Consider the following 24,311-nt stretch of genomic DNA (forward strand, 5'->3'; position numbering starts at 1 on the left):
ATTGAATGAAGAGGGAAGGTTTGGTGACACAGCGGGAGGAAGCACAGGCTTGTGGGTTGGCTACAATCCTCCTGTCTTGGAGGCTCTGATCTTCCTGTTGGTGTGTACGGTGTGCTAGAGGGCATCAATCCTTGCTGCTGTGACTTAGGAATAGAGAAACCCCCTTTCAGCATCTTGCGTATTCCCCTGCCATGATCAGCCATGTTACCAGAGCTTTGCACTGTTGGACAGCAATGGGATTGACTGGGTAGTCTGATCATAATCAAGCTGTCAAGGGAAGCTGTTAGGCTGTACTATGAAACATACAACTGCTCTGCAGGGAAAGCTAACAGGTGACTCGTTACACTTCCAGTGAGCAGAGTTGGCTTTTCACAACATCCTGTGAGTGAGTGTTATTCTATAACATTCATAGCTTTATCTCTGTATTTCAGTGTTAATGGGCAGGGTAGCTTCTGTAAATCTAGAAGCTGTGGCCACAGCATGTTGCCTCAGAGATAACAAATAGTCCCACTTGGAAACACCTACTCCTATTTTCTTATTTTTTTTCATTTGAAAATGTCACTTATATCAAAAACTTTTTTTTTGTTGGCTTTTTTTGGAGGTGGGGAGCTATTGATTCTAAAGCATTCGTTGGGGTTTTTGTTTTCCTTTTCCCAAGAAAATTTGGGTTCATTCTTGGGAGAGGACATTGCCACCTGCCTTTACAAAACGGGCAGTACTCTACTGTTTAGAGACATTATTTTGAAAGCAGGAGGCCAAAAGCCATGTTCAGACCAAGGGCTTGAACTTGGTCTCGGTGGTGCTCAAGTATGTCTTTTAATCAGTGAGCTGCTGGGGATGAATGGATTATGCTCTCTGCTTTTGGGAGGTCACCAGAAGTGTGAGGTGTTTGGGGGTTTTGGGGGGAAAGGGAGAGGTTGTTGATTTATGTTTGGATTGTGGGGTGGTTTTTTTCCTCTTAAGATATTGGGCTTGTGCAGTGCAACAGCAAAGCTCTCAAAAAATTGACATTACCTGATTCAGGACTACTGCTGAGCAGGAGAGTTTATCAGATAAAATGATACTTTTTCTACAGCCTTATTATTGAGAAATTAGATATGAAGTATGTCTGCAATTGTTCCTGATTCTGGCATCGATACCTATTAATTGTCTGAGCAGTAAGAGGGAAAGCAACAGAGTTCTCCTGGCAGCTTCTGAGTAAAGCAAAGGTTTGAGGAAAAGTCAAGGTAATTTCCAGAAGGAATCTGAAACCCAGTGGACCCATTTTGAAGAGTAATAATGGCAGTCCAGCGGTACCAGTGGAAATTGAGAAGGAGAGGTAGGAGAGGGTAGAATTAACGGGAAATTCCAAAAAATACCGTGGAAAGATAGACTTGCTTAACACACTTTTAAGTAGAGAAAAGTATGATAATTTTAGAACTTTTGTAAAATAACATTAGGAAAACTAAAAAGATGGTTTTGGTGTCCAAGTTGCCAAACCTAGGTAGTTGCTGGAAAAGAACAAACTTGTTTCTCTGAGGTGCATATAACTTACTGTAATGATATATTTACAGAGAACATATACCACGATGAAAGGTAAACTTCCTTTTTCATCCTCTACAAATCTGCCATATAGCAAAACACTGTTCTAATCCTTTTTTCCTAAAGAAAGTAGAATTCGAGGACTTGCTGTCCTAAAACTGCAACAGCACACGAAGTTGCATTTCAGATACTTGACTGAGGCTGCAAATCAGCTTTTTGTACATCTAAATGGGAATTTTACTGGTGCTTATGTATTGCTGGTAAAGAAAAAGAATTTGCATTTAAGAATCTGACTGGAGATTAGTATATCTTGTTTGTATGTACAGATTTAATTCCTAGCATGGGCTTCATCAGGGAGGGGAATTGTTAAGAGAGGCAAACACGATGTCAAACTAACAGAAGTTCTCGATATTTCCAAATTTGTGCTGCTATGATTGCTTTCTCCATTGTCATTTCCTATAAAAGACATGGAAGAATATAGTAAACCAGGTTTAACTGCTTGCAGCTAAGTTTTAATAAACATTTGTCAGAAGGCAGTTGTGCCTATGTTCTAAGAAGAGCTTTGAAACCAAAGTGTTAACAAAGCCAGCCCAGTTCCTTTATGGAGATGACGTGGGGGAGAGAGGGGAAGCGTCTGCTCCCTTCCCTTTTTCCTTCCCCCTCCCAAAGGGCAAAAATTGCTGAGTAGAAACACTCTGTTCAGAAATCTCTATTGATGGGCTTATTCACATGCAGGAAAATACGTTGTACGTGGCATTTTTCATCTTTAGGAAAATGTGCAGCTTGAGTAATGGAGGTTCATTAAATCCCATTTCAGCTTTGCATAAGAGATCAGCTATCCATACATTAATACTTCAGGAAAATGGGTAGTATGCTTACTATATATAGAAAGGCAGCGAGACTTGCTTGCCAGTACAAATAGTCATTAAATATCATACAAATATAATATTTGAAACTACCAGGTCTAATGTATTATCTGCTTTAAATGCTGACGGGATACATTAATTCTGTTACACAAAAATGTTGTCTCTTGCATCTGTCATGCGCTGCTACTGCTGGCATTCCTTTACGTGGATTCCTTTACTATTTTATTAAAACCTTTTAAGAACTAATTACTTTCAATCATTTTCCTTTGACCTGATGCAGATGGACAAACATTGGAGGGAAGGATAGGGTTTGTTGCAATGGCATGCATGTGAGAGAGGGTAAAGTTTCTTAGGCTAGCAGGAGCTCTTACTGGACAAACAGGAGTAAATACATGTCCTGGGCATTTGTCTCGGGCTGCAGCTATGGAGGCTTAGGTGGCAAGTGGGACGGGAAAGTGTCCTTATGCCTCCCCAGGTGGAGCAAGCAGGCAGCACCCATGGTGTCAGACCCCAGGAAACACCATGGCCTGAGGCTGCGCTTGCTTGACATGCCTTGGAGCCACAGAGAGGAGCGGAAAGCAGGCATGGAAAAATCATAGAATCATAGAATAAAATCATAGAATGGTTTGGGTTGGAAGGGACCTTTAGAGGTCATCTAACCCAACCTTCTGGCAATGAGCAGGGACATCTCCAACCAGAGCAGGTTGCTCAGAGCCCCATCCAACCTGACCTTCAATGTTCCCAGGGATGGGGCATCTCCCACCTCTCTGGGCAACCTGTGCCAGTGTTTCACCACCCTCAACGTAAAAAATTTCATCCTTATATCTAGTCTGAATCTACCCTCTTGTAGTTTAAAACCATCACCCCTTGTCCTAAAGAGCAGATACACCAACAAGGTTGCTAGGAGGTAAGGTAAGACTGCTTTGACACGGCTCTGGAGTTTTGTGTCTTCCCTGCATTTGTGCGCAGCAGTGGTCAAGACAACCATGGGACATTGATTTTGAGAGCTGGGACCAGGACAGATCCCATTGAGTGTGTTAGGAAAAATGTTTGTTTGGGTCTGCCTTGTCTAGGCTGGATGGGCCATACTGTGACCAGCAAAGCAAAATCTTCCAAAATATTATAAATATTCTTTAGAAGTGTAGTTAAAGTTCAGGACTACCTTTAATTAAAAAAGGTATATTTGTAGGTCTTAAATCAGTTATTTAATGGAGTCCTCTTTCATCAAGGTCAAACTCCAGTTTAATAACAGAAATTATTGCTAAGGCATAGAGTGGATGTTGGATTTTTTTAACAAATTCTTTATTTTTTAAAAATCACAAATAAGGTAAACCTTTGGAATTTTTATCTGCTTTTTAACTGAAGTGAGGGAATTGATTAATTCTCTCAAGATAGGACAGTGAATTGTTCAGTCAGGAAAATCAGAGAGAAGACAAAATTAAGTAATTAAATTAAAATATGTGAGATTAATTAGTTGTTTAATTTTAAATGTAAAATGTTAGCACCTTTTTAAATGTGAAGTGACTGGTGATAAAGTGGTAACTTAGCTTTCATACTCTGGAGACATAAATAATATGAGCAATTTGGATACTATGTAAAGATTATAAACTTGATTTGGTGGAAAACATGAACCAGTTGCCTTCATGGATTTGGAAACTTTTACTGCTGCATTAATTGCATCATCTCCCTCCCACCGCCAACAGAATAGTGGAATAGCAAAAGTCAGTAGCATAACTGAATGCCAACTTTGATGCACTTACAAAGTGTGCGATATAAATGTAAGGTTTCCTGCCTCTTCTGTGTCTTCCCTTTCTTCACAATACAGTTGACTTTCACATTTATTTTTTTCCCTAACCACTTTAACCGGTACTAATCACTGCATGGGAGTAGTCTTCTTGGTGCCTTTTTTTGACATCCTCAGGCTGCAGCAGCATTAAGGAGCTCACAGGAGAGGATGTAATAATAAGTAACCTTTTTCAAAGGCTTGTTGCCACAAAGTTAATGAGGGGCCCAAATTGATTTGCTTTCTAGTTTTAGTTCTATTTTTCTGGATGAAGAAAAAGGGGAAAATTGGATTGCGTAGTCTGGGAGGTATGTGTAAGAAAGCTTAATTAAAAGCTTAAGTCATTAACCCTAATGTCCCAACTTGGAGTCAGGTGGCAGCATCCACGTCTTCTGAGCATAGAAGCTGACAGAAGCAACTCCTCAAAAGCCAATTTACATACAATCACGTAACAAAAAAATGCGAGATTCTTCTCAGCTGTATACCCCAGCAGTTCTCTGCTGATGTTGTCATCTGCGCTGTCGGATAGAGCGGTATAAGCTTTAATCCCAGACAGCTCAGAGAGACTCTTTGGCACAGCTGAAGCTGTCTGCCCCTGTAATTCAGCATGCTGTGCAGTGCTTTTTATTTATTTTTTAACCTGCAGAACCTACACGTTGAATACCTCAGTCTTTGTCCCAAAGTTGCGATGTCAATGGTGCTGCCTTAATAGTTTAAGCATTAGGTGTGTTACACCGTAATTACGCTTTTTTTAGCGGAAACTCTCAATTTGATGCAGAAATGCTTTCATCTAGTTTGATATCTGGTTTCATGGGGATATTTTACATTTATATATATATATATATATATATAGTCTTCCTTCTGGAAAAATGCAATTATTCATCACTTCAAATATATATTATGGCTTAGCAGCAGTGCCCTTTCCGTGCTGCGGGGAATCCTGCATCTGTACTTGCTGAGCGCTGCTTGCTTGTGTGCAGCCAGCAGCAGCAATCTGGTAAATCCTGGCCAACAGTTCTTTACAAAAATTGAAGGAATGTCTGAGAGCCGTTGTTAGTTTTTATATCCTGCTTGCCACATTTTCATGTTGTTTCTCCCTAGGCCTGCAGAGCAGTGGGGGAGACACTGAGAGAAGTACCATTACTGGAGAATAGGGCATTCTGCATCAACACCACTGACTTTTTTTGGGTTTCTGTTGGATGGCACCAGTTCCACTGTACTGATGTTTTCTGTGAAGCTTGTACTCTTGAGCTGATCTCTTGCAGGAACTGGAGAAAGGATATTAAAATTGATACTGTTCATTCATAAATAAATTCATTATTTCTGTTACTTATTCTGGGATTGATATTGAAACTAAATCAAAAGTGATTTTACAGTTGTTCTTAGCTGCAGGCATAGGTTTGAAATATAATTCTTGGTTTCCTTTTTGGTGGAAAGAAGTTAATATTTTAACTTTTTTACATATATGCGTAGCTCAATTTTTGTCTGGGAGATAGTAGCAAAAATATCTGAGTACGCTCTTAGTTGTAATGTATACATAATGTAATGTATACAAAGTACATAGATCTAACCATGCGATACAGCGATGTGGTTACATCTGAATGCTGGTTGAGATTTTAATGATTTAAGATCTCTGCATATGTGATACTCTTGGTTCTTGGAGGCGTAGAGGAAAATTAGTACCAACCAAACTGTGGAAAAAAAGTATGTAAAATATTTTGTGTGCATGTATTGTTACTTTATTTCTAAAGATATTTTGCTGGGCTTGTGTGATGCTTGTTCTGAATTAATTCATTTTCTGGGAGTATAAGAGTCTGATAGTGCTGAACTGCTCTTAATGTGTGAGGCAGAAGACCGAGGATAGCTCATTTTTAATACCTTGTGCCTCATTAACTTGAGGAATATAATTTAATACAATTTGGAAAATTATATATAAGTTTAAGCAATAATTAAGGCATTGTAGATTTTGTGGAACAGGTGGAGATGTAAAATGTGAAGTTTTTCATTTACAGTTATTTAATTTCTAATGAAAATGATCTTACTTGCTAATAAACAGCTTCACACTTTGCCTCCCCTGCTGTTGTGTGCTGCCATAACTGAGCTTTTGATGTTGGTGACTACAGAAAATATTGGAAGTAATTGCTAAAATAGGAGGTAAAAAGTGTGCGCATGTATATGTATCCGAACTGTAGTATTTCTTCGTTGGGATCTGTAGTATAATTGCATGAAGATGCAATATTAAAGTCGAATTGCAGGAAGATGCAAAACTATACGGTGAGTGGTAAAAGGTTCCATGAACTCATAAGTGCATTTTTAAGTTGTTTGCTGCCTTAATAGTGAAGTTGGTTTAAAGTGCTTCAGTAAGAACCTGCTTTTAGCAACTAATGGTTTTATAACTAATGATTAAAATTTGTCAGACATTTTCTGGGCTAGGTATTTGCCTGAATTTTTAGTGGTAAAGTGTTAGCAAAGAAAGACCAACAGTTTCTAAGACCAAAGTTAAAAAAAAAAAATATAGTCCTTCCCAAATGTAAAATTACAATGCACTTTCTGAAAAAATTTGAAGGATCCACCTGTAGTGCTAGTGAAAACCTGCCTGTGTAACTATGGGTGCAGAAGGTCCTGATTGCAAGGGCCGTGATTTGGTGGATGTGCCATTCCCTGCATGGCAGCTGATACTCTCAAGCTCAACTGTATTTTCTCTCTAACTTCTCCAACCAGATGCTGGAGGACAAAATGGATTTAGATGTCAGAACTGAAACCAGCAGCCTGTGTCCTGTGACATGGGGAGGAATAAAGTTTTATAAATTAGAATAGAGAAAAGAAAAAAAAAACTTAGGCAAAAGGAGTGGAAATGACAGAAGGTGAGGACAGCAAGAAAAGATTGTGAGGGCGTGCTACCAGGTTAGTTAGAAACAGGAGCCACATAATTAGATGCAAGGATAGGGCAGAGGAAAACAGGAGATTAAAACGTCCATTTTTTCAGGGGAAAGGAGAATGATTAAGTTTAAGTTTCTACCAATTAATGTTTTACATTCCTGTCTCCTAGCCTCCACTGCGATGACTTAGCTTCCTCTGTGCGACCTTTAATTCCCTGCCCCACTACACCTTTGGCTGCCTTCCTCTCACCTAATCACTAGATGAGCAAAAGCCAACATATGGTGCATCTGATTTTAAGTGATGCATTTTTAAGTTTTGGCAGGCCAAAAGGAACAAATAACGGTTGAGCTCGCACTGTGGGCTTTCCTCCAGTGGGAGCAATGATTTAAACCTATTTCCCACCCAGCCAGATTGTCACAAATTTTTATTGCATTTGCAGAATTTGCAGATCTACAAGGCAAATTCTAAGGGTGACTGGCAGGCAACATATGTCTTTTTTTCCTCTTAAAGGAAACTATCAAGAAGGCAGAAGGGGGTTGGCTTTCATGCTCTTAAGTCAAGCTGGTCACTTCCATTGTGCAAAACATATGGTTGGTGGGAGGAGGTTGTCTCGTTTTGTCATGGGACAAGTAGATATGCTGGAGTTGTATTGCTTTATCAGTTGAGGGGAGTCAAACCCTACAAAGAGGGACCTGCTAAAGAGCAAGCAATAGCTGGTGTCAGGGTGTTCACCTGCAGTAAAGAAGTTCTGGGCTTGAGTCCCATGTGTGTTAGACTGCTTCGACTTAAACCCATACCTTGTATTGTTGATGAATGCCAAGAACCTGGCAGATACAGTGATTCTTCATCCAGGTCTTTTGAAACTCTTAGTCTTTCACCGAGCCAAGAGACAGATGCTAGCTCTGTTCTCAGAGCATGGGGCACGCAGGTGGGGATGTTAGGTTTGAATGATTGGCAGATATACCAATTGAATAGCTGGTGATATTGCTGGGTGTGCCTGTGCTCTCTGACATAAAATTTCATCCCATATTCTGTAGAAATAATGTCTAATGAAGACTTGTTTTAGACTAAAACATATCAACAAAAGATTTGCTTTAATGGATAAGTATTTCACGAAAACTGATTTGATGGCAAAATTCTGAACAGAAGAATAGTGAATGTTAAATCCATGCACTAGGAAATAGCTGCAACTGCATATTTAGGAAAAAAGACTGTTACCCATGTGTCTTCTAATTTTAAATAAAAAGAGCATGTTGGGCACAGATAACAGCTCAGAATTTCAGAGTTTAATGCTACAGTTGAAAACTAGGGCTGATACTGACTAGATTGTGTGACCCTTTAAACTAGCATTTCCAAGGACTGATAGTGTAGCACTGTCAGATTTGTAGAACACTTATAGCTATAAGCAGAGGTGGTTTATACCTCTACTGTAAACACTTCAAATATCATAAATTCTTAAGGTAGTCACTCAATTGAGTTGAAATGATAACCCAAAATTTTTACCTTGTCTCCAGTACTTACAAAATAAAAGCTTCATATTTCCAGAAATTACGTGTCAATGCAACCAGCAAGCTATAGTTGAACACCAAAGGAAAGGGGGAAATAAGGAGAGATTCCAGTTCAACATTCACTTAATTAAGAAAAGTGACTGCCAATTTAAATAGAGCGGAGGTGTCTCTCTTCATCACCTGGTACCTGTAAAGTCGGGGATTTTTCACTGCTACCGAAGTTGTGGGCTAAACTGGCCATGCTTTGACAAAATTGCTGAAACTTATGATACTGTTAGATGGGAAAGCTGTTAAGATGGTTTATCAAGCTGGTTTGCAGGTAACTAAACAAAATTTGGAGTAGGCTTAAAATAACTCCAGGCCTTAGTGTAATTAGAGAAATGGAGAGAGCGGAGAATATATTTGAGAAAAAGAGTAGAGATGCCACCTCCTTTTTGGCGTTAATAAGATTGTAAAACAAGATGGTGATTAGTCAGGATTTTTAAAGGGATATGTAAAAATTAAAATCTAATTGAAGCCACCACTTAATTTCTTTTCAGTAAAATCCTAGCAAATCTAAGTTTCTCACTCTACACTGTGTTTTTAAAGCTCTTGGAGAAGAAAAAAGTGGGAAAATTCTTTCAGAAAAACTCTCTTCCATGCCTTTGACAATACCTCATTTGTTTTGAGTCAGATGAAAGCTTACTTGTAATATGCTTTATACTAAAGTGTCATAAAATTTTACAGGAATTTTAACACTGATGATTAAAGCACTATAGACTTCTGTACAATGTAGAGTTTTAAGTGAAATACTTACATCTTTAAAGCTGGAGTAAACACTCAGGGTTCCTGAGACTTCTTGTGGTTAGAGGTATGTTTGCTTTCCAAGGAACACAGGACAGGAGGACGATAATTCCTCCTGCTTATTGTAGCAAACAGATCTGATGGAAACCCTGAAGGATCCCTTAAAACTAATTTGAAACTCGTGGTTATCACCAGCCCTGAAATCACCAGTCTCTTTCCTCTATTTAATAATTTATTTCTGTTTAGTGTTATTAAAGTGTTATTAAAACACTTTTTTTTTTTTTTTTTACTAAAAATGTGACTAAAATATATTATAGACACACGAATCAAGAGGTCCCGAGGAAGGCAGATATAACCCCCTGTATTGCTATGGATGCGCACGTGCTGAAACAGGTTGATGAGACTGTACAAGAAGGAGGGAATGCGGTGTACCGTGTTTTTCAGTAAGACAAGGAGCAAGGAGCGCAGCTTGGCTGGGGGCTGGTGGAGTACTCTGGGGAAGCACCAAATGTGCTTGTCCATCTCTTACACCCTTCTCTGCTTTCGGCCTTTGGCAGAGACAGGACGTTGGGCTCTGAGAACTGACGCGTGTCCAACCCAGCATGGTTGTGCGTATGTTCCAGTGGCTCGCTCTAAAAAGGGAAGGAAAAAATTCAAAGTCCTGTCTGATGTATGCCAACTCTGAGATGAGCATAGAGATTGATTAGCAATCTTTATGAACTGGTTCGGATCCTGCATCAGCTGAAGAAAATCTTTATTATTATATATAGTTACGTTTTCATACACTCACACCATTATCTTAGATCTGGGTTTACTTACCTGCTCCTACCTTTGTTATTTGTCCTATTTTCTAACCTTGAACACATTCTTTTCCTTGTTACTGTGGTTGTCTGATAATACTGACCACCTTTAGCAAAAGCATTTGGACAATTATTGATTTAAAGACCTACATAGAAAAGCAGAGTTGTTGTTAACGGCTATTATTATTATTCCTTTTGTGTAAATATATGTTAAGATGCTTAGGGAGAAAATTCCTATTTCTGTGTGGTTTGGTGGCAACAGCAGGGGCTGGAACTTCAGCTGGTTTGGGGTAGAAAAATACAAATGTAAAAAGTAAGGTGGATAAATGCTCTGGTTACCTAAACATATGTATAGGTAGGTTTGTGCAGTCTATTTGTTCGAGGCTCATAGTATGAGCAATGAATATTAATATTTTCATAGTGCAGGCTTAGATTGCTCAAATGCTTCATAATTACAACCAAAAATTGCAACTGAGTATCAGGTATAAGTGGAGCATGCTGCAGCCCAAAATACTGATGTGATCGACGGAACATAAACCCTTGTGTTCTATACTAGAAGGAGACCTGAATGGTTCATGTTTAGTTTTTACATTGTCATGCGTGGTACTCAAATTGACTGTTTATTTTTAAAATGCAAATTAATTTAATTAAGATAGAGGAATTTTTTTTTAATCTCACTTTACCACTCTCTTAACTCCACCATGCTTTTTTGTTTTCTCCCTACCAGTGCAGATGCAAAAGAATAATAACATTTATCTTAAAAAAGACTATATATACTTATTGTATTGTGTGTGTATATATAGTGTGTATACGCATTCATACATGGTTATCCACATATGGGCACATATTTATCCCATATATATATTGTGTGTGTGTATATATATATATATATATGATCATATCCTTACCCCACTGGCTTTTTTCCCTTCATATTCTATTCTAAGATTTCTGTATAACATAAAATCAGGCTTTTACTGAATGATTTGTATTTCCTGGAAGTTGTTTGACTTCCTGTTTTGCTATATCAATATGTTGCTTTAGAGATTACAGTTTCAGCAACTTAAGGTGAAAACAGGGAAAAAAACAAAAATAGTACTAAATCAATTGACTTGGGTAATACTTTAGATTAACTACTGCCTTCTTCTACACACCAAAGAATATGATATGATGTGTAATTAAAGGCCGGATAAAAGAATGTGGACTGATACACATATATAGTGAGAGGAAGTTTCTCCTTGATTCTACATGAAGAATTCGTGTAATTTCTTTGCACTTGTGTCAGAAAGTTTAATGTTTCTCTTTTAAAACCTGTATTTCTTCGTAATGTTTTGTAGCATAAATTCATTGAAGTATATAACACTGTTGCTTTCTTTAAGATAGGTTGCTTCTTTATAATCATGGTTAATGCTTTGAGCAACTCTGTCAGTCACAAGGCTGGCAAAAGTCGCACAATCCTTTGATTTCCTAATCTTACTGAATCACTTCATGGCTGATTTTGGGGGTTTTTTTGGTAACTTAGTGAAGAACTGTTCATTTTTTACCAAGGTTATCAAGCATTCAAAATCCAATAGAGATGGCTCGATTACTTGTTTAAAAGTCTGAACAAAACACCTTTTTCAGTGGAAGAAGTGATATGCCCTGTCACGTTTTACAGTAGTCTATAATTTCCTCACAGTGCACAGTGCAATATAGACCTGTGCCATATGGCAGTTGGGGAACGTCTAAATGTGTTTTATGGCATGTTACAGTTTGGCATATACGTCTTCCATTAACAAATTAATTTCCATGGAAAATAGGCAGCCTTGCTTTTCTCATGGTCATAGATCTCTGTGAGATGTTTGCTGACCTTTGTAGAAACAGCACTGATACAGGAGATCTGAAAGACAAATATATGGATATAGGAAGTATACAGGAGTATTGCTGAAGCATCCTCCCTTCTTTTCCTATTCCTTTACTTGACCTGAGCATAGCCAGCTGAGGAAGACCTGACTATGCCAAGTTAGCCATTCGCCCATGGAGGAATTGTAAATTTGGCTGAGAAACTAGAATATATCCTTTCTATTGCAATCTGAAGTTATTTGTCACAAGTAAAGACAGAGAGTACAGTAGTGCAAGGGTGGTGGGGTTGGTCTTTTTTTCCTTCTCTGTTTTTTTGCTGGAGTGCCAGCTGTGCCAGCAAGGCATTGACACGCAACCAACTGTTGGATGTGCTGGTGAAGATACTGTCATTGTATGCTACAGTTTCCTTGAGGGCACCTGTGAAGCTGGAATCCATAGGTAGTACTAAGCATTTTATTCCATGCTGTGTGTTCATATGCAGCCCTGATTTTGTATTGTTTTTTGGTGAAAGAGCAAAATGACTTGGAGTCACCGTCATAGTGAATTCCTGATGAAATAATACTTATTGTTCAGTGCAACTGTTTTGAAGACCCTAAAGGGTATTTTTGAGAACTGTATTAGCTTTTATGGATGGGCAGCTTTGTTACCTCCAAATATGACCTCTAATTCATCTAATTCAGTTTTAACAGAAAATGTTGTGAGAATTGGCGTGAGAATTCTGGGTCATGGTAACGAAATCATCGGCTTGGGAAACAGCTTAACTTCAGCCTAACTCCACGTTGTGTACAGTAGCTCCATGGAAGAAAATGTGGGCCTGTGCCCCAATACCCTATCTGAAAAAATGAGAAACAATTAGATCTGTGAGTTCCTACAAATGATTCTGATGGTTTTGGGGGGGTAAGGAGAAGAAAGGAGAAAATCAAACACTGCAAAGAAAGGAAACAATGGTTTTACTTAGGTACCCTGTTGTGAGAATCCCTTGGCCTCAGATATTGAAGAGCAGAAAGGCTGACCCTGCATTATTTTTCCTTCTGTGTGATTCTGTCCATCCCTTCTCTGTCATATTTTAATTATTGTACCATCGTTATACTCCTTGGACTTCTATCTTCAGCTACCTAATGAGGAGTTTATCAACTTAAATTTACCTGTTCTCCAGTATTTCTGTTCTGATGGCAGGTGTCTTCCTTGAGTATAATGTCGAGGTACTTATCAACAACCTATTTGAAAATATTTTCTTACTGCCTTCCTCCCAAACACATCTTGCTATAAACTTCCAGGTAAATATACATTCTAAAAGAAAATCATTGAGACTCATCTTAAATGGCTGAAATTGTATTGGAAGGATTGATCAGTTTTACAGAGTGAGTGCTGTGCATGTATTTTTGACACAAGGCAGGACAGAATATGTTATTGTATTTGTACCATATATCTCCTGTAAGGGTATGTTGTGCTTACAAAAAGCATCGCTAGAAGGTGGGAATAAGTAGCTGAAAAAAGCAAAATGTGGAAAATAAACACAAGTTCTGAAAAATGGTAAAACATATTTCACCAAAATAGCTACAAATTGTTATTGGTTGTTTAAGATGTTATCATAAGAAACTATGGAAAGATTCTATCAAAGGCAGTAGCACCGGGTTATAAATTGTTAGCATAATAAGCTGTGACCGTTCAAAGCTATATCATATATATACCAAACAAGCACATTCTTAAGACAAATTGCATTGCAGTGCAGTGAAAGACATCATCATGTGAGGGAATCTCTGCATGTGATGACAACATATGTCAGAGAGGTTACTATGGGTTTGAATGTGGAGTTGACTACATCTTGCTCGTTTTGTTTGGGTGGTAAGTGTGTTAGGTAGGGACCCATCTGTGTATTTTCCTATTTGCTGTGCAAAGAACCATGCTCGCTGGCATAGCTAATACCTCTTGAACAAGTGATTGCTGTTCCGCATGTTACCGAAGAGCTGTGAAAGCTCGTCTGTAAGACCTACAGCTGGATGATCAATGCCTGGGAAACTTGAGCAATCGCATGCAGAGGCTTCATTAATTTTGAAGGCCTTAATTACTAGGATCAGCCAATTTTCCTGGAGTCGTTACAGTAGATGGCTATAAATAGTAAGGTTGACCCCTTCCAGCAATGATGTCAAAAGTTTTTCCACTGGAAGTCTGTTACATCTTACAGCAAGATTTGCTGTAGACACCGTTCCTATTTTATATGGTATCAGGACAGGTAACTTCCCAGAAAAAGGACATATTTGGAAAGAACGTTCTTTATGTGCTCTTAACAGGGATTGACTGTTGGGACATGCAGTAAAGACATCCTCTTTAATAGATTTCCCGGATGCCCTTCTGTGGGCTTGAACATAACCATCATAAATTGACTATCTTAGCCTGAAAAGAATTAATGCAACTGCTTTCAGACATTGTATATAAATTTATGGGATGGCTTAGATATTGTTTTATTGCATCTGGCAAAGTATAAAAAAGGCATTTCCTTTATTATTTGGGCCATAATTTGATCCTTCTGACATGTAGCTAGCTGTGAATTCAGTAGATCTTTCAGAAAGATTGAAATTGTAAGAGTACTGAGGAAAGGACATAAAAAAGGTCTGATGAAGAGATTTGGATTTACTTGGCCAACTGAAACAAGTGAACTTGGAGAGAATAACTTCTCACTCAAGGACTGAGCAAGCCATCTGACTGCAGGGTTTGTGGGCTTGAGACAGCTATTCATTTGGTTGTAACTCTGGTTGTTTGAATCTTATGCGTGATCTGTTAGATGACTTTTCTCCCTTGGGAGGTTGTAGTCCAGTTTGTTATAGCTGAAAAGGTTAGATCTAGATTACGTTTCTAGGGGAAGCATGATTGGAGAGAATCGTGAAAATAATTCCTGTTTAAATTGAGTTTTACTCTGCCTTAAGGAGAGATTAACAGTGTACCAAGCAGCCATTTCTGTTTTCAGCTAATGATGATCATTTCCAGTGGGGTGTACTCTATATGATGTTTTCCAGATTGAAATCAGCAATGATACATGTGATGCGAACTTTCCTAAACTTATTCTACGGTCCTGATAGTTTCCATCTCTGTAATTTAGTATTTTAACTTCTGGAGAAAGTCATGCTCTGCAAAATTCTGAGCCTTAAAGTGTTAAGAGAAGCTACGTGAACTGATGAACAAGTATGTTTTATAATATTTAGTGTTTGGATAAAGCAAAAATTATTTTAGATTGACAGTTTTTTATTTTTGTCTGAAGTTTTTATGTTTAAGATTGTACTTCGTGCAGAAATATTCTGCACTTGGTAGGATGTATTTTGCATTTAACTTCATATGCAATGAATCTTGGACTTGTACAGCCCAAAGTCAAAGTAATGTGTGCCCTATTTAAGTAATGAGCTATTGATTTTAAAATTAGTCATTTTATTACCATAGTATGGAACTAGTAATATTCTGAAAACTCATCTCTGAAATGGACGATGTTGAATTTCGGTTTGAGGTGGGACAGGAATGGGCTTTAAGGATTTTACCTATTGAAATCCACTGGATAACAGATAGCAGGGACTGTTCAGCCTCATTTAGAGCCATACGCTGTACTCAAAGCGTTGGTGAAGAAATGCCTCTTCCTCTTGCTTTGAGCTCAGAGTTCTGAACAGGCTTCTAACATAATGTCACCTTTCTTTGTCACTGGTAGCTGTAAGCTACATGCATTCTGTTGCTAAGTATTTACAACACCTTCAGGATCAAGGAAATGCTGCCAAGAAGGCTCATTGTGAGAAATTTTACATTTGGCACCGCTTCGCCTGCCAGGACCAAGTAGGCTGTGAACAGACCTTCAGCATGTCTTTCAGTGAAGAGGTCCAGTCTGACATTGCAATAAGAGAACCCTGTCATGGCAAAGCAAACAAAAAAGCAATATTGCTAACAAAAAGCAATACTGCAAATCAAAAGCAATATTGCAAACAGTCAGGGGTTAAACTTCTTTTCCTCCCTTCTGCCCCCTTCTTTCAGGGATGCCAAGTGAGTTTGCTGGGAGAAGGGGTGTGAAGGTTGCAAGTTCAGTTAATTTGTATGTGCTTGTTTGTTTCCCATCCTTTGCCTGCTGTTAGTTCTTAGCTCTGCAGCACTGGGGTGTGTATAGAGAATCAATTTGCTTTCTGTGATTGCTTTAAACAACTTCAAACTGCCCATGCCATAAGATTATTGCAGGTCCCCTTCTCCTAGCACGTAAGTGAGAAGAAATGGCTACACATCTGATTTTTCAAACCTACATTTTTGCTTTACAGGCTGTGATGGAGTTTTGCTTACATAGTACATCACTGAAACAGTATATTAGTAAGCTGTATTTGTCAAGTAATAGAGATCAGTTTGTGCATTTTGTTACCAAAGATTCACGTTGCGCTTCTGCTTCCCTTCCCTTCCCACTCCCCCTTGTGTGTGAAACACAAAACTTCGTAAAATTTTGGCAATTTAGTGTTTCCATTTTCAATGTCTGAATTAAAGTATAAAACTGTGTAGTTTTATGCAATAAATGTGCTGTACATGGGAAGAAAGTCATAGGTGGTTTTCAAACTTTTAATCTAAACAGTCATAGTCACATCTGAACATCCTACATTAGGATGAAGTGAGCATAACTTGAAAATGCCTGCTCATTTCATTAGCTGACTGTCAAAGGACCCTAGATGGGTTTTTTTAGCTGTAGATGCCTAACGTTGGTCAGGGGAATTGATCCCAAGTTTTCCAAGCACTTCTTTTAGAACTTCAGGCTTCAGTTTTTTAAGGAATTATATGATGAATTTGTTTTGTATTGTCACAAAAATAAAAGAATCAGAGCAAGGTGTGAGGTACCTAGCTGACAGGCTTCTGAATTCTTTATATTAATGAACTGAGAAGAGAGTGGGCTTTGGGTGGGGGAGAGGAGGGGTTTTCTTTAAACCAAACACTTTCTATGCTTAGGTTCTCAAAAGTAGCCTTCTAAATTCTATTAAGCTCTTGATTGTTTACAAGGAAACTTTAAGGAACTGGGTTTCATTAATTTGACTGTATTAATAAAAATGTTGGAGACAGCTTTACTGTTGACTCTTCAGTGAATAAGTATGGAGCCCCACTGTGAAAATGTGAGTGCTGAAGGGTTGCATATTCCATCCAAACCCTATATCCCTGAACAGGAGTGTGTGTGGCTTTCTCGAGAAACAGACCTTTTCTTATATCCTTTCCACAGCAGAGCTACTAATTGTCAGAGAAGATAATGTCTGAATTATACAGTAAATAATAGTAAGTTGAGAGACAGTATTCAAAAGCTGTTGATACTTATGGAGATCATCCATTGCTCAGAAAGTCACCATTGTGGTAGTTTTAATTCATGCGTTATTCCATTTAGTGGTGCTTAAATACTTTGTGGTTTGGAAGACATAATTACATCATCTCTTTAGCGGTGACATGAAGTTGCATGCCTCAGTTGGAGCTGGAAAGTCACCAAAAGGATACTCTGTGATAGGTGAAAGATCTGGAGTCTGGAGGCTGTCCATCGGTGTCCTGATATCATCCTTGTCTTTGTTCAGAGCTTTAAATAAAAAGGTCACACCAATTCCTCTTTAATGAGTTTCCTCCTCCCTTTCTGGATTATTAATGGCACCGAAGCAGATTTGGTCTCTCATTGTATCGAGCACTTTAGTGACTGGATTCTGTACGAGACCAGTGGTAACGATAGTTGGCTAGGAAAAAATCAAGAAAAGAAAACTTGCTCATATTTCTTTCTATCTTAGTCTTGTAGCCAGCCCAGCAGCGTGTTTTGCAGTGCTTACGATTTGTGAATACTTAACCCCTGACACTGTCTTTATTCAGAAGAATGTCATGCAACTTGTGCTGTGTAATGGTTTTATGCTTAAAAGAGCATTGAAATTTTTTTTTTCCTTTTTTACTTTGAGCTTATTTTTAGTACCCTAATGTTTAATGAAAGACACTAAACAACTTAAGGCTTTTACAGATCCTTCCCTGTATATGCAAGGTCCCATTTTAATGTGGGTTTTATGCATTTTCTTCATCTACCACCTACTTTTTTCTTAGCCAATGACAGTAAGATTCCTGAGGCTACTTTCTCTTTAAGGACATACTGCTTACATAAATAGTCCTTTACACCATCTCCTCGTTTTATAATATTAATTGTTTATCAGGAGAGGGGAAATAGTCCTTAGAAATGTGTTTTCCTGCTTGTGCATGCCTTGTTACTATTTCAATTATGCAGATTCTTGATGCTGTGGAAATTTGTGCTTGATGACGCCAAGGCAGCTGCACGTTGTTAGCATTGTAGGCTGTCAGATGATCATGTGGGATTCTTGCAGCATGCAACATTCAATAGGATTGAAAAAGGGCTTTTGATGCAAGGCATAGCTTTCAGAATATATTTGTGCCTTTTAGTTAGCTAATATAAAATCATAATTTATTATCTTTAAATTTAAAATGCTGCCTCATTTTTCTTCTGGTTGGTTTCATTTTGGCTTCACTAGAAGATGCATCTGGTACATCCACGATTGAGGAGTTTATTAATGATACTGTCGTTCAGTTCACTTACTTTTTTTCCTTTTAGAGTCCTGGCTAGCCCACAGATTACATGATCACATGTTCATTCAGTCATTCATATAGAACACAAACCACCATGCATGATTTCTTCTTCTTTCTTTTTCCTCTCTGCCTTTTTTATTCCCTTTAAGTTGCTTTGTCATGTTGTCTTTTATCATCCAGCTTAGTCTTTGTCTTCCCCTCGCTGCTATTTGTTCTATATTTTCCCATGCTTGGTTACTGCAATATTATTTGATTAACGGGCTGTGATGATGATGAACCTGCACACTGGAGGAGCAGCTACTACAGTGGTGATGAAGGGATGTAATAATGGTCGCTATCCTCGGAATTCTCTCTACAGTGACTGCATAATAGAAGAAAAGGCAGTGGTCCTGCAGAAAAAAGACAATGAAGGATTTGGATTTGTGCTCAGAGGGGCAAAAGGTATGTGCTTCTGTGTGTGTGTGCGTGTGTGTGTGTGATGTGCACTGGCATGAAGAAATTTATACATCTCTGAATATAAGCAGGAATTATTCTTGGTGCACTTGGTTGCTAGACAACAGGATTCTCTGTATGCTGTACTACTCCGACGGATTTTAGTGGCTTCTGTCTGAAGCAGTTTGCATTTTTACATAGGAGAAGCCGTGGATAATCGTTTTGGGGGGAGAAAGTTTTGTCTGTATTTTTATTGTGTTGGTATATGTAATATTTTGTCGTGAATCTGTTTTGTTATGCAGTTTACCTAACTATGGGAAACCTGCTTTCCTTCTAAAACCTGCTGCTTTATTTCAAATGTCAGTCTGTTTAAATAGGTCTACGAATAGAAATAGACAAGAGAGTGCTGTTTTGTTTAAAATAGGTGTGGATCTTCTGCAAGGTGACATTGGTGCAGTTTTAGTATGAAAATATGATCTTTTTTTATATCTTCAGAAGCTGCACGTATGTTGCATGGCCTGTAGTGTGCTCATTTTAAAAGCTGTTCATATGTTAAACTGCATGTTACTTTTCTGTAGACTAAAATCTGTAATAATGGCATTCTTAAGAGTTAAAAAAAGCATTCTATTTAATGCTTTGCTTTTTAACTTTCAGTCCAGTTTGCTCCTTTTGTATTTAAAAAAAAAAAATGATGGTATGTCCCATCTCTTGCTCCCCCTCATTTTACATGGGTTCTCCCTTGCCTTGCTTAAGCATGAAAATTATTCCATATCTTCATTCTTGGGACATCATTTTTGCTCTCCCGGTTCCCCCACCCGCAAACCAGTGCCACCGTCGATTTTCAGTGTTGTAAAAGCTTTTCTAATTTTAGCTAAATAAAAATTCTTGGAGTTCTACTAGGAAAGCCAATAGCGCTACCTTTTAGCTAAGCCATTGGCACGAGTTGTCTGTGCATCGAGCAGGGGTTACTCCCTCTGTGTGAGCCCAACGATTGTCCCCAGATTTTCTCTGTAACAGCGAGGGCACCTCAGGTGAAAGACCCAAGGACTTTTCTGCTTGTATATGTACGTGGCAGAGAGAGGGCTGTTACAAGGCCTCCTAAAAAGTGATTTCTTCTGTTATCTTCTCCATAATATACATCTAAACCTAGGAGAAAAAATCAGTTTGATCATCTTTGTCCTTTCCCACCCACACCCTCCCCCCGGTTCAGCTGGATGCTCTCTTCTGGCTCTGGTGCAGAATTCGTTTTTGGTTGGATGTTTCCAGAGTTACAAGCATTTTGCTAGGCATACAAAAGGGTTACTTGAACTAATACTGAATATCCTGGAATACTCAGAATCCAGCTATTGCCTCATACAGCTTGATTTGGTTTGTGTCAGTAACGAAGCATGTATTTTTCTCTCTGAATTGAAGACCTGTGGATTGCTATTGCAGAGAGATTGCACTCTGTTCCCAGCATCTTGATACCCTCTGAGGCAGATCCCTCTTAGTTTGAGCACCCACCATCTTTTAACCATCAGTTTGAATGGCCAACAATAGGCCTTTAGTCAAGCGGTATTTGCAAGCACTCCATAACTTTCTTTTTTTAATGTGGTATTTATTTTTAAAGCTGACACACCAATTGAAGAATTCACCCCAACTCCAGCCTTTCCTGCTTTGCAGTACTTGGAATCTGTGGATGAAGGGGGAGTAGCATGGCAAGCTGGCCTGAGAACTGGAGACTTTTTGATCGAGGTAGGAGACCCTGAAATTTGATTCGCAGTGCTCTGTCGGGGAAATAGTGCTGTTCCCTTGGTAGAATTTACTTTGGAAGAAGTGGGTGATGCTTCTGAACAGCAAGTTCAGTGGACTAACACCAATGATGCACTTTATCCATTTTAAAATCTCACTCAGCGTTTAGGAAAGCAGTTAAAAAGCACAGTGTTCAGGTTGGCTGGGGATTTTCTGCTTGTTCTTTTTCTTGTTTGGGAATACACTATCAGAGAAATTTGGGAGGTTTTATTCTTCTTTGTATTATGGAATTGAAATTCAGATTAACTCAAATTTTTGTTGTAGGTTATCAATTCTCTGATCTTCTAGATATTTTTACAGTCACCAAAATTAATGCCTTTTTATGCAACTGTTTCTGCAAGCACAAATATCAGTGGTCTAGTGCTGTTTAGAAACCATGAAAAATAAAGCAAATTACTTTTAGCTTGAAATTAAATATTTCCAGCAGCACACTGTAAATACAGTCATCCAAAAAATAAGCAATGGATGTTATTGCAATATAAATTACTTTATAAAAAGGGTTATATTTAAATACTCTCTTCCTTCATACCAAAAATGTCTTCATGTTTTGTATTTTGGAGGATTTTTGGTTGGTATTTTAGGTTTTGTTGAAATGGTTGATTACTCCTTTTTAGTGTTACTGAGCAGTTTGCAACAAAATCATGATTTGGGATTTTCTTCATCCTCCCCCCCGCCCCCCCCTCAACCTTTTCATCACCAGCAAAGCAGTGCTGTGATTCTGTGAAACTAGGTGTTGGAAAATAGGGCTTTCAGTATGGATCGACCAAGTCTTGTGTGCAAGATCTATTGATTTTATTTTATTACTTCTTCTTCAGGCACATATGTGTTTTGTTGAAGTATTTACTGGTGCTGCAACATTTATGTCTGCAGAGCTGGCCTTTGCATTCAGGAGGGGATTAATATGGAGCTTTTATTTCTTGTGTGCATTGAACTCCTGTGGTGATTGAATTTAAGTAGTTGCACCGCTTCTTCACGTTGTAGCAAGGAAAGAACAGGCTTTGCAGGCTTCTGAAGTAAATAGATGTGCATTTTTATCTCTGCCTTCAAAGCACATTTTTCTCACTATTTGTTTACTTAAGAATAAACATTTAGCAAACTGTTAAACAATAGCTTACAAATTGTACTGATATGTACTGATATGCAAGGATGCTTTCAAAATGACAATTATTGACGTTAGGTGGTGGGGTTTTTTTAAACAATGCTTTATTTTTAGAACTTGATTTCTTGTTAGGCTTTTAATCTATAGGAAGTATGAATAGTCTGCTGGCTGATTTCATGGATAGATTTGATGGTGAATAATGTGTAATTCAATGGAGAGGATTACAGAATGATAACTAGGCGTATGGATTTTTTTTTTTTTAAGATCTCTGAAGGGGTGCAGGAAGTCTGGGTAACTGCTTCTGCACAGATCTTTACTGGTTTTTTTTGGCAAAGGAAAGAAGAATTATAACGAATTGTCCAGACAATTTACTCCTAGCCTTAGCTTGGAAGAGCAGTTAAACATGCACATGCGTTGCTACATCAGGGCATTAATCCGTACGCTACACAGCCCAGCATACTTGTAACTAATTCTGAAAGAAGCAGTTGTTACATGCAAATCAAATCCATTTCTGTGTAATTTATGTTCATCAGGTTATTCTGTTCTGAATTTTGCCACTTAATTACGAGGATATGGTAATCCTGAGAAATCAAAACTTCACTGTTGTTGAAGACTTTTGTGTTGGAGGAAGGCAGGGGCTTTTATTTTCTATTTTATGAGCTACATGTGCAGTGCACAATAGTCTCTAGCTATAGAAAGCCACCTTTGAAGGTATTTACAGATGCAAAAGATACTACTGTTGAAATATAAAAGACTGGTCCACCTGTACTTCTAGAAATACAAAGCTACTTTAATTCTTGTGTTGAAGCATGTTACATGTGCTATACGTTGCAGAGAGTGGTTACCATAACTGGTGTAGTTGGTCTGTCTTATTATTAAATGATTTCTCCCATGACTCCAAAGTTTATGCTGCTGTGTGTAAGTGCCACCTCAACCATTTGTAAGCAATATAATGCATTTATCATAAATGCCACATGAATAATAAAAGAGTTAATGGGCAACTAGGATCCTAATTGGGCCCATTTATAACACTTTCAGCAAGCATCAGGCTTTAGGGAAGTAAGAGACCAGTTTGATAGAGGCCAAAATGCAAGAGAGAGCAGATGTTTTGCTCTTGCTTGAGGAGGTTCAGTGGCTTGGGGTTGTGGAGGTAAGGGGAACTTTTTCCTCTTGCTTCTCACTATGGAAAGACAGATTTGACAAGAAGATGTATCCTTTTTTTGGAAGCATGAGAGTAGGTGAGGAGAAGGCATCGTTTCTTCATGTGTAATTATGGTCTCTGGATCTTCTGAAGTGGGTGAAATTTCAGCAACAGCTACTGAGCATACTAAAGTAGTTCAGCACTGAAGATGATGCGTGTTTAGCAGAACAAATAAAAGATCTATACAGCAAAGGAAGAAAAGGTGTTGTCTTGCTTCAGCAGGTAAACAGAATAAAAATTATCTGGAACTGGGTTGGCACAGTTTCATTTGCCTGAGTTTTTATTGAGTTTGCAGTTTTTTCTGAAAAGCCACGTGATACTGATTCGTCCAACCTGTACGATTCATTTTGATGTGAGACTTCAGAGACTGTTAAACTTGCCAGTGGAAATAGTGTTCTCAGACTCTTCATTGACATTTCTGGCAATACATGTTTTTTTCTCCTTGCTTCTAATCCCCTCATTTTTTTTTTTTTGTGATAAAGATTGTGTTGTGTGTAGTGGCTTTTCTGGATAGAGCACAAATAAAATTGATTGGAAAAGCGCATGAGTAGTTTTAGAGCTGAAGCAGTTTGCTAGAGACAGCTGTCATTATATGTGGATTTTCATAAGTAATTCCACAGTTGCCGATTCCTGTGATTTTTCTTAGCTTTGATAAACAATCAGAAATGGAGTATGTTTATGAGTTGGTTGTTATAACTGAGAGAGATTGTTCAGCTTGCCCTATTCACTATTTTTCACACTTTTGGTTGATGTTTTCTTGAATCTTAGTATCTGCCCAATTAAAAAGGCAGATAAAGGTAAAGCAACTTATTAGTGCAAGCGCTCTCCAACCTAAAAATTAGGGTTTCCGTTAGAAGGGGTCTTAAAAAGCTACAACCATCGATATATACACCAATTCTGGAGCTGTCGTAAGCCACTGTTAATTCATGAGAGTGCATGGATTTCTGTAGTACACCTGTTCAATGCTGTTTGTAAAAGCTCGATCAGAAAAAAATCAAACCATAAGCTGATTTGATTTGTTACTTGAAATATTTGCAAGAAAGGAATCTATTAGCTCTGACTCTTACCTTTGCTTAATGTAGTACTCAAACTAAGCATAAACAGAGGAACCATTGAATATAACTTGACTTAAAGAATTCTTTAAGTGGGGGTTGTGTTTTCTTTTGAGATTTGTTTTGATGGCATACACAAGTCTAACCATCTTTATTTAAAGACAGCCATTAAAATGGTGAGGTTTTTTAACTTGGAAT

General features: G+C 38.2%; 1 protein-coding gene across 2 annotated transcripts in view; it reads left to right on the plus strand.

The window, feature by feature from the left end:
- Positions 1-24,311, plus strand: part of SHANK2 (SH3 and multiple ankyrin repeat domains 2) — a 315,799-nt gene that overhangs the window by 157,652 nt on the left and 133,836 nt on the right. For both annotated transcript variants that reach the window (XM_009637056.2, XM_035892635.1), the window contains 2 exons: positions 18,897-18,979; positions 20,580-20,704. In XM_009637056.2, the coding sequence (XP_009635351.1) occupies positions 18,897-18,979; positions 20,580-20,704 (208 nt within the window). The remainder of the gene's footprint in view (positions 1-18,896; positions 18,980-20,579; positions 20,705-24,311) is intronic.

Source organism: Egretta garzetta, unplaced genomic scaffold (assembly GCF_000687185.1).
Source record: "Egretta garzetta isolate BGI_Z169 unplaced genomic scaffold, ASM68718v1 scaffold454, whole genome shotgun sequence".
Taxonomy (NCBI): domain Eukaryota; kingdom Metazoa; phylum Chordata; class Aves; order Pelecaniformes; family Ardeidae; genus Egretta; species Egretta garzetta.